The 12500-nt window shown below is 31.3% G+C and overlaps 1 protein-coding gene across 1 annotated transcript in view; it reads right to left on the reverse strand.

Annotated features, from left to right (window-relative positions):
- LOC122792265 (probable beta-D-xylosidase 5) overlaps window positions 1–12500 on the reverse strand; it is a 970913-nt gene that overhangs the window by 571503 nt on the left and 386910 nt on the right. The window contains exon 6 of the mRNA XM_044060016.1: window positions 11479–11570. Within this exon, the coding sequence (XP_043915951.1) occupies window positions 11479–11570 (92 nt within the window). The remainder of the gene's footprint in view (window positions 1–11478; window positions 11571–12500) is intronic.

A 12500-nucleotide genomic window follows, 5' to 3' on the forward strand; every position in this document is an offset into this window, starting at 1 on the left:
AAAAATGATAACGAAAAGCTATGTATGAGACTTGGGGACTTCACAAAATAGAAAATAATAAAAAAGTTACAATCCAGGCCATGAATATCAGTGAATGAGAAGCATAATGAAAAACATACTTAATGATCTACTTACTGAGTGATCTGGAACAACACTCAAAGGGTTATTTAGTGGACAGTCTTTTTAGTCCAATATCACGTCACTATGGAAGATATTTTTTACACAGGCTGCAACAGTGTCTTAGTTAATTAAATTAATTAACAAATTATTTGCGGAGGCTATGCCTCCAAAACAGAAACTAAGTTTTTTTTTTTTTTTTTTTTTTTTTGATATTTGTTTCGCAGTCATCTTTCTTTTGTGGAATCAATATTTTCATCAACATAATTCTTTGGGTGGCTGTGTGACATGTCTAACTGTCCCTTTTAAGCACAACTTTCTTTTTAGTAAATTATACCTTTACTTGTATTTTTGATAATTGTAAGATATTTGAGATAAATGAGAATAGATTCTTTACTCCTTGGATTCAAGATGGCCGCTGTCTAGTTCGCGCCTTATTCACGACGCTCCTCACTCTTAATTAGTTTCCGTTATCATTATAAACTTTTTAGCTAGGAGTTTCCACAGAATTTAAAATTTAAACCAACTGGGATCGATAATATATAATTGTGAGCGGCCTACAATCAAAAATAAGCAAACTTTTAAATCTTATTGTAATTCATCTTCGTTGGGCCTTTGAAGCTTATGCCACGTGCATACAAGGGACTGTTAGGACTGTACTATCACAATCATAATAAGGCATGGCTGGTAATTCAGACAACATGGAGACACAGACCACTAAGGCCAAATTTTCTTCTTTGCTTTCTCCTGAAAAGGATACTGGCTCAAAAAGACTTAGAACTACTAAACAAACTGTCGAATGTACAAAAACAGGTGCCAAAGAAAAAAAATGACTCAAATTTCCATATTGAGGAGTTGAAATTAGCTCTATCTCCTATTCATAAAGCTATACAAGGTTTCTCAGAACAACTTACAGACTTTGGTAAATCAATTAAACAAATAACCGAAAGGTTAGATATTCTTGAGAGTAAAAATATTACCAGTGAAATTGAAATAGGAAAAATCAACAAAAATTTGAGTGTCAAAGACTGTCTGTTAAAGGAAATGCAAGACAAACTCGTAGACCTTGAAGCTAGAAGTCGCCATAATAATATTATTATAAGAGGTCTGCCAGAGACATATGACAGTCAGAATTTATTGAATATCACCAGACAGATTTGTCTAGCACTCTTAAAATTGGAAAGCAATACTGAGGGTCTCATAATTGAGAGAGCGCACAGAGCCTTGCGTACGCGTCAGATTGGTACTTCACCTAGACTCATTTACATTAAACTGTTAAATTATCAAGACACCCAGAAAATTTTGGAAACAGCTAGGAAACAGAGACACTTTGAATGGAATAAACATAAACTTTCATTCTTTCAAGATTTACCATCAATAATTAAAGCAAATAGACAGAAACTGACCCCTTACTGTGCTGACTTGATCAAAAGTGGTGTCAAATTTCAGATGAGATACCCCAACACACTATCCTTTACTTATGAGGAAAAAAGACATCTTGTTAGTACTGTGCAGGAAGCGAAAGATATTTTTCCGAAGTTATTCAAGGAATTACCTGCTACAATTTAAATTTCATTGAATAAAAAGCTGTTTAATCAGTAATTTGACATAGTTGCTTTAACAATATTCCAGTCACTTATATCGGATAGTCCTTTTGATATAGTATCAAATAGGTAATCAGATATATTTAACAGATTACTGACAGTTACAAACCAATTTAGATTAATATTCATTGGTTTTTTTCTTATCAGTATCGACTATCCTTACGAATCTCACCTTTTCCCGATGTTAGCAAGAGGAACTGCGGATTCATGAATTTTGCGATGCCTAGGAGACAAATTCAGTGAACACACATGAGCGTTTTAGTCAAGTAATGGATCGAGATGGTGATATTCTCCATCGTTTTAAAATTACTTTATCAAATTGCCTAACTTGCCTTGTAGTATTGTTCTTGTAACCTTGGAGAATTTGGTTACATATATGCTTTGTCCCAGATTAGTTCTTCAAACTTGTCGATAAGGTGGGTTTTTATTCTTACTAGTTGTTTAGTTAGAGATGTGCAACAAGATATTTTTTCCCACAAGAACTTCCGGCGTAATACAGAAGGCTCGCACGTCCGACGTCTGTAAGGTATGCCTATCTTGTCGTGTTGCTGGCCATATATGATAAATTAAAGGATTTACCAGAAATATATAATTACTCATCTTTAATAACTGTATTCACTCAGAAACATTGTGGAACACTTTATACAGACAACTGAAATAATATTTCATATAAATACTGTAATAGTTGTTATAGTGAAACTACGAACTGGGCATTATTTGGAGCATTGCAAACTGAAGCCTCGATATTATATACTTTATTGTCCTCTGATGCCTAGGCTAAATGATGCCGGCACGTGTGTTTTTGGACTGGTTTAAACTTGATTTAGACTTTTAAGGGTTTTCTATACAATTGAGAGGGCTCATCAAGCTACAACAAATTTGCGATATGTTTTACTGGTATTGATTTTGGTGATGTAATGATTCCCAGTTACAACTCATATCTGGGTACATAAGTATTATAACATGTTATTCTTATATTTTACTCCTAGTCATTATTATAATATTGCTACATTATACAGTCAACCATAATTTATTCAGGAGTAGAGTTTAGTGGGTGATATAGGGTTCTAGTATGGTGGATATCTTGTTTGTTTTAGATTTGTATATATGTACAGTTTTTCTAACGATGGTAATAGTCCTTTTTAGGACTTTATATAAGCTTAGTACATTTATTGTGTTTATTTTGTTAACCAAAACTTTTTTTTTAACATTTATCTATATTCCTCCCTTAGTTAGGGTAGGGTGGGTAGGCACCAGGGTAGTTTGGAACGGGTATTATGAGGAAAATATAACAGTATTTTTGAGTTGTTTATTTATTCAAGCTATTATTTGTAATGGGACTAGGTACTTATATCTTTATTTCACTCTGATAATACGGAACATTTTCTCCAAGGGTTTAAACATATAAGTATTATATAAATGATGATAAATATTGATTCATGGAATGTAAGAGGGCTACATAATAAGAACAAAAAATCCTTACTATTTCATCTATTATTTAAATCCCAGGCAAATGTTTGTTTTTTACAAGAAACTCATCTCTTTAGAGAAGATTGGTTCAAAGATGAAAATAAGAAATGGATTAATAAGATAATAGCATCAGGTAATAGTTCTAATTCAAGGGGAGTGGCCATTATAATTAAAAATAATTTTCAGGGGAATATCATAGATTTGAAGTATGACACTGAGGGAAGATGGTGTTACTTTACCTCTTGTATTCAAAACATTGATAAACCAGTATTATTTTTTAACCTGTATGGTCCTTGTGATCACCAACATAATTTCTTTCTAAAAATATACAATATTCTTTCTTCATACAAAGATCATTATTTCATTTTAGATGGGGATTGGAATGCTATTATTAACCCTCATGTTGACAGGACTAGTAGTTCGTCCTCTTATAATTATCAAGCTTCCATTGCTCTGGAAGAATTAATGCTTGATTATGACCTTTTAGATCCTATTTCATTTATAAGAGTCTTTCAAAGAAAATAAATTTATACTTACTACTCAAAATGCTATAAAGCATGGTCAAGATTGGATTTCTTTCTTATTTCCAATCCTCTGTCACATCTAAAAATTGACTTTTCCATAGAGCCCAGATTTTTTTCTAACCATTCAAGAATATCCCTTAAGATCTGTCTAGATTTAAATAAATCACATACAAATACTCAGAATTGTTGGACACTTAATAATAATTTACTTTCAAATAAAGATGTACACAAGTTAATCAATGAAATAATACATGAAGGATATCTTAATTTCAATACAGTAGAGATTCCATATGATAAACAATAGGCTGCGTGTAAGGCAAATCTTAGAGGTATGTTGATTAACAAAGCTTCTTTTATTAAAAAACAATACAAGGAAAAATAAACTTTTCTAAAACTTAAAATTCAAAATTTAGAGATTCAATACAGGTCAAATCCTAACCCTTCTTCTTATGAACAGCTTCTAGAATCCCAGAAAGAATTAATGTTATTACATCAACATAATCTGTCTATAATAGAACAAAGACTCTTAGCTTCTTATTCTGAATGGGCACAAGTACCTTCTAGGGTTTTAGCTAGAATAATTAAAAATAACCAAACCCTTCCTAGGATACCACCCATCCAGTATGAAAACACGATTTATAATTCAAATTCGGAAATTTTGCAACTGTTCACTTCCTTGTTCTCAAAAATATATTCTAAAAAGACTGATCCTATGATTAAAAATCATATGGATAGTTTTTTATCCTCTCTTAAGTTCCCTACGCTTAACGAACATCAAAGAAATATTAAATACAGAACTACTAAAAGAACAAATAACTGAACAACGACCAGAAAAAAGTCAGTGAGTAACAGCTCTACTTTCTTAAAATTTAATAAGCACAATCCAACTTCTCTAGCGCCTTGGCCACAGCCTTTACAGAATAAAAAATGTTAACTCATGACAAACAGTATATATATTGAAAAATCTGTTAATTAATACAATTAAACAATTAAGCAATTATATCAAATTTAAAACATTTAAAGCTACAGTAATCAGATAAAACTCTGCCAATTACATTCCTTATTCAGTCCATGTGGAGACAAAGTATTGTATTTCATAATCAAAACAGATTCCTTTTGTCTCAATACATTTTTTTGAAGTCCAACATTATTAAATTGTAATGGCACATGTTCCAATACAGAAACTTTCATACAATCCATATTGCCATGATGTTCATTATTAAAATGTTCTGCAATAGGACTATTCATTTTCTTATTCCTAACATCCCTAACATGTTCTTTTATTCTATCAGATAAAGCTCTCTTGGTTTCACCAATATAGTATATTTTCCATGAGCAAAAAATAATATAGATTATTCCCATATTAGAACATGAATATTTAGCTCTGTTAGTAAATTTTTTACCATTAATTTCTTTCACCTCAGCAGTTATATATTTACAAATTGAACAATTGTTACAAGGGAAAGTTCCTATCTCATTAATGTTAGTTAACAAATTTCTTCTTGGTTCCTTGTATACACTGTGTACCAAAAAGTCTTGAATGTTTTTACCTCTCTTGTAAGATATAACCAAGTCCACATCCTTAAGTGAACTAATTTATTTTTTTACAAAATCCCAATACTTTTTTATTATACCATTAATGATATGGGAAAAATTAGTATATTTGGTTACAAAAAATAATTTCTCCTTGTCTAATTGATTATTATTATAGTTAATATGCCTATTTTTATCTGCAGAATTTTTTATTTTACTCTTTTTATCAAATATTTCATCAAGACTATTCATAACATGGAACTTGTTGTACCCCCTTTCAATAAACATAACGGCTGCTTTAGAAGCTTCTTCAAAAGCTAATTTGCTGTCAGTACTTAGTCTTTTAATTCTAATAAATTCACCATATGGAATAGCTGTTAAAGTATGGGCAGGGTGACAACTACTGCCACACATTTTCCAATTTATCTGATTAAATTTTCTATGTATACTAGTTTGTATTTTTTTACCATTAACCCCTGTAAGGGCAATGTCCAAAAAATTAACTTGTAATCCTATTTGTATATCATCAAATTTGATACCTAAATTATTAATATTTAATTCGTAAATAAATTGAGTAGACAAATCATAACCACCATAACAAATAAATATTAAATCATCAATAAATATATAATAACTTATTACATGTTTTCTAAAAAATTGATGTCTATATACATATTTATTTTCAAAAAAACCCATAAATAAATTTGCAGAAGCAGGGGCAAATGCAGCCCCCATTGCTGTTCCCATCAATTGCTTATACAAAACACCATTGAATTCAAAAATATTATGGGTTAAACAAAATTCAATAAGTTCTAATATGTAATGTGTTTTTGGACTATCACCCATAAAAAACAATATTGCTTCCAGACCAAATTTATGAGCAATATTTGTATAAAGACTCACCACATCTATAGTAATAAAATACATGCCTTCTACCCAACAAACATCTTGAATCTTATAAAGAAAATCAAACGAGTCTTTGATATATGAAGGTAGTGTAATAACTTCTTTCAGCAAATACTCATGTAACAAACTACACAAATTATAAGTAAAAAATCCATATGCAGATACAATCGGATGACCAGGTGGTCGTTCTAAACTTTTGTGTATCTTAGGTAGACAAAAAAATTTTGCTACCTTACTATCTTTAATAATAATTTTACGATCTACATCAGATTTAGTAAAATAATGTAGTCTGATGCCTTTATTTAATAAGGCTTTAAATTCCTGTTCCGCTTTCATAAGGAAAGGAACATCTACCTTAAGATAAACTTCACTATTATTAAGATGTTTCATGCACATATCAAAATAATCATATGAATTTAGGACAACTAGTTTACCCCCCTTATCGGAAGGTTTAAAAACAATGTCATTATTTCTACTTAATAGTTGTAATTTGTTCCATTGATCCTTTGTTAAATTAAAACATTGATTTTTACTTGAAAATTCTTCAAGTTCTTTTTCTAATATAATATTAAGCATATTATCAAATTTTTGAATATTAACATTCTTACATGGAGGTAAAAATAAACTAGTATTTTTAAGACTGCTGGTATCTAACCAGCTATAAGCATTAGTCTCACCCTCATCCTCTGAAATGCAAGAATAATATGTCTCATCACTGTCGATATCACTAACTGAAAGCAATTCATTATTAATATCACCACATTGGTTAGATACCTCATCATTTTTCCTAAAGAAATATTCCTTTAAATTCATTTTGCGATACAAGTTAAACAGTTCAATTTTTAACTCATGTCTTCTAGGGAAGCAAGTTGGAATAAATTTAAGTCCTTTCATAAGAACAGATTGCTCTACGCTATCAAAGTTATAGTTGGACAAATTAACTACATAATCAGTAATTAAAGTCTCTGTGGATAAATTATGTCCATCTACCTTTATTATAGCGTCCATCGCCCGAGTCCCTTTGGCGTTCTGAGCGCTGCCATCCTCTTTTCTTGGAGTTTGTATATTGTCCATTGAACTCCGAGTATGTTCTCCGAAATGTTTCCGAATTTGCAGCCCTTGGTAAGTCCGGGAAATTTTCCAAATCTCTGTCGTCTTCCTCGACTGACGATGCCCCACTTTCACCTGATAGGAAGTTCTTGTTTTTATACTGTTCAGAAAACGGATTTCCTTTCTGAAAGGTAACATTCTTTCTTCTGGTTCTTTGATTAGTGGAAAGTGAAAACGCCCTCTTGTGGTCATAGTCACGAATGTCTCTGGTTAATTTATATTTTTTCCGATCTACAAGTTCTTTCTCATAATTGGTTAATTTGGTGTTAATATTAACCAAAAAACTTTCTAATGTAGAATTGGATGTAATATTAACCCAACTGTTCACATACTGATTTAGCTTCAGCAACAAGTTTGTCTCTCTTGATGTTATCTCATTCAATAAGAATCGAGACCCACTCTAAACTACAGTGATGGGCTGCTGCTATCCATCGTTCTTGGAATTTTAATTCCATCTCATCTGTCAAATCAAAAGGAGAAGATGGATTTTTAATAGATCTAAGTCCACGTGGAGTAATTTCCAATTCACAATATCTTTGCAAACTTCCAACATTATAGAATACAGATGTTTCTTTAAATATTAATTTCTCAAGCTTTGAACACAGTTCTTGAACATCAGGATTATCAGAAATTTCTGACTTCTTACCCACCATGGCAAATGGATTAAGCGTACTTCTTTTGCGGGCATCTTCCCATTTCTTCATTATGCCAGTACCAGCATTTCCAGACACATCAGAACCTGCATTTTTATTGCCATGAGAATAATTGTCACCATTGTTCACATTAGGAATATTGTTACGTTGACTGGATTCACCATTGCGGTTATGTAATTCCATACCCGATTCTCTGAAAATTCTCGGAAAGGAGCACAGAGACTCACTGGTCATATTAAATACAGAACTACTAAAAGAACAAATAACTGAACCACGACCAGAAAAAAGTCAGTGAGTAACAGCTCTACTTTCTTAAAATTTAATAAGCACAATCCAACGTCTCTAGCACCTCGGCCACAGCCTTTACAGAGTAAAAAATGTTAACTAATAATGAACAGTATATATAGAAAAATCTGTTAATTAATACAATTAAACAATTAATCAATTATATCAAATTTAAAACATTTAAAGCTACAGTAATCAGATAAAACTCTGCCAATTACATTCCTTATTCAGTCCATGTGGAGACAAAGTATTGTATTTCATAATCAAAACAGATTCCTTTTGTCTCGATACATTTTTTTGAAGTCCAACATTATTAAATTGTAATGGCACATGTTCCAATACAGAAACTTTCATACAATCCATATTGCCATGATGTTCATTATTAAAATGTTCTGCAATAGGACTATTCATTTTCTTATTCAAAGAAAAAGAAATATACTTGCAGCTCCATTAACTCTTCAGGAAATCACAGAGGTCATTGACAGACTTAAAACTGGTAAATCACCGGGTCCAGATGGTTTTACAGCTGAGTTTTTCAAGACTCATAAATCAGTCCTATGTCCATTCCTTCTAAAAATTTTCAATTATATAACACTAAATGGTATATCAGACTTACACTGGAACACCTCTAAAACCATCCTTATTCTGAAAAACAGTAAAGATAAAACTGACCCTAACAATTACAGACCTATTTCCTTAATCAACATTGATATAAAAATCTTAACCTCTTTATTAGCAAATAGACTTAAAAAGGTCCTTCCATCTTTAATTTCTTCTGATCAAACAGGTTTTATGTCACATAGACATATTTGGGACAACACTTTAACATTGGATTCTCTTATACATTTTGCCAAATCTGATAAAAACCCTTTATATGCATTAATTTTTGACGCATCCAAAGCTTTTGATAGAGTCAATTGGGACTTTCTTTTTCAAACTTTAAGTTGTTTCAATGTACCCAACACCTACATAGATCTGATTAAAGTTATTTACAAATATTCTTCTATCCTTTTATACATAAACAGATGTACATCTAATCCTATAAAGATTACTAATGGCACAAGACAAGGTTGCCCTTTATCCCCTTTTCTCTTTCATTTATATTTAGAACCTCTTTTACTGTATATATCACAGAACACATTTCATAAGATTCCTAAAATTTTGAATACCCAAGTGTGTGTATCTGCATTTGCAGATGACTTAATGATATACTTTCAGACACCTAGTACAGATCTTTCAAAATTTATCAAATCTATTAGCAAATTCTCACAGGTGTCAGGGTATCAGATTAATAACCAAAAAAAATATATATTTCCTTTAAACCCATCGGCTCATAAACCACATTTTTTTCCTGACTCAACATTCCAAATCACTTATGCCATAAAATATCTAGGGACCCAAGTCGCACATAATAATTTTTCTACCTTTCAAAATAATATGTCTAAAATATGGGCAGCAGTACTGCTTGATATTCATAGATGGGAACAGCTAAATCTACCACTTCTTTCAAAAGCTGCTATAATTAAGATGAATATACTCCCCAGACTTTTATTTCAATTCAATGCCACAGATCAGGTAATTCCTAAATCCTTCTTTTCCAAGATCAATAAGGATTTGGCTAGGTTTATTTGGTTTCCTAAATCAGTTAGGATTTCATATACCAATTTAATTTATCCCAAATCTAAAGGTGGTCTAGGCCTTCCAAACTTTTATCTTTATTATTTGATTATTTCCGCCAATAAGCTTTTATCCATTTCAAACTCATTTCCCAGGAGTAATATCTACCATCCTATATGGGCAAAAATATGGCACCAACAAATCCTAATCAGGAATATTAATCCAAATGCTCTCCCATTTCTTTCTATGGATACCATCAATTCCTTTAAAATATCTAAATTCTTAAAATTTAAAATTAATTCATTTCAAACATTGTTAAAAATCATTAACCTAGACAATATCTTTCTACTAATGCAGCCTCTTCACTTAAATCCAAACATTAAGTTAAATAACTTACCTATTAACCTCTCAAAATTCCCTCTCATTAAAAATTACACAGTCTGGGACATATTACAATATAAAGATGAAACATTAATTGATTTACGTAAAATTCTTAAAGTAAATATTATTTATACTCCAATCTTAAGACAACTGAGAGAAATAGTTGCTGCGAACTTTGCTCACATCAAATCAGACATACAAGCCTTCAAAAACTATGACATCTAAAACATATAAGCTCTTAACTCAGATAATTCATAACTCAGATTGTCTTTTCTCTAATTATTGGGACAAATATAATACTCAAATATCTGTTGATCAGAAAATATCAGCTATTAAGAATACATTAGAATACTCCCCCTTCAAGAAACTCTTCTACACCCAATTAATAATTAATAATAATGCATATTTCACCCCATCAAAACTTAACAAATTTGATAAAAATAAATCAGCATCATGCTCTTGTTGTTCTTCACCCAATGCAGATCTTTTACATATTTTATGGTCTTGTTATCACTCACACAAACTTTGGACTTCCTTAAAAATCCGTTTACAAAAAATGGGCTACCATAAATCTACTTTGTGTTGGGAGTTGGCAATACTACACATTCCAACTATCCACCTCAGTAAGTTAGACATGCAAGTGATAATTTATATTTTTTTACTTTTAAAACTTTATATCACACAAAATTGGCTAGACCGTACAAAATTAAATTGGAATAATTTTAAGAATATGGTCTTCTTATATATTTCAGCACAAAAAACATTAATGAAAAGTCCCAAGAAAATGGCTCAATTTAACAAAACTATTGTAAAAATTCTATACATTATAAACATTGAATAATATCTTATTTTAATTCTAGATAATACTTTACCTAGTCCACATTTGCAAAGTTTTACTTACTCTTACCTATATTTTACTCATAGTTATCTGTCTTTTGGTTAACATATGTAAATATTGTAGATAGTTAATGTATGTTGATTATAATATATGAGACATTTTTTTTTTACTTTTATATAATTTATACACATCAATTGTCTCCTAACATGTTTCAAAGTATACCTTCATTTGGTTGTTGTGTTTATCATTAATTAAAATGCAATAAAAAGTTTTTTGACAAAAAAAAAAGATTCTTTACTCCTTAAAAAGTTTAACTTTTTTGAAACAAAGTGTTCTTCTCTAAGAGAGATCCACTACCAGACACAATAAAATTGCATGGTAAAGGCATGGATTCCCTCATTCTCTCTGAGTATTACATAAGGTGACCTGAATTGCTTTACCTGTTATAACTGCACATCAGACTGTAGGTCCCGGCACTGACACAAGCTTGGAACTGGGGGAGGAAAGTCATTCTCCAGTCTCGATCAGTTACCTGAATGCACAGTAAAAAGATAATACAGTGTCAAAGAAATGCAGCCTTCTTACTGCATACAGCTACATAGAAAATGTGATTAGAAAATTAATTTTTAGTACTATCCTTCATATTTTTCATTCAACCAGTTCAGTTGAAATTTGCTCTCAAAAGTAGACTGCAAAATCTGTATATATAATGTAATGCTCTTATCACATCAGTACAGTTCAGTTTTTTCACTCATCTATATATAGTTTTCTCTTATCATAAAACATTTCACACACACACACACACACACACACACACACACACACACACACACACACACATAAAACACAATATGTGCATGTTTTTATTGTACTTATTTATTTACTCATTCTCAGTGCCACAATATAATGACTTCGTTTACACTCTTTATCATTTCTATTCAATGTTGGTTATTCATTTGAACAAAGACTTTTGAAAGTTAGTTTTATAAATGTGAGATAATTATGTAAAAAAAAATAAAGTGCTGTATGACCAGGACTCAGAGCATAGCACTGCGTGTCATTACAAGTCTTGTACAGCTAGATCTTACTACATAGTGGTTAGGGAAGAAATGGATATACACATGAAAACATGCAGCACTTACATCTAGCTAGGAGTGCTTCAGGTTATGTACATGAGGGAGACAGCAGGTATGAAGGTGGGCCTAGCAGCGCAACTGTACAAGCAGATGAAACCATGTAGTGAAATTTATACCCAAAAAGACAAGAGAGAGAATCCCTACCTCAGACACATATTACATAGTGCGTAGTCTCTCAAGAAAAACATGATCTCAGACTGAAATTGATGAATATAAAGCAGTGAGTATAGTATGTAAGCTGCACATGTTGCCATGTCTCACCCACACATAGTTAAATAACCATATATTATATGTAGCTGCTACACCTGCTAATAGTGTCCATATAT

This window comes from Protopterus annectens, chromosome 1.part2, assembly GCF_019279795.1.
Source record: "Protopterus annectens isolate FY-2018-M chromosome 1.part2, PAN1.0, whole genome shotgun sequence".
In the NCBI taxonomy this organism is placed as follows: Eukaryota; Metazoa; Chordata; order Ceratodontiformes; family Protopteridae; genus Protopterus; species Protopterus annectens.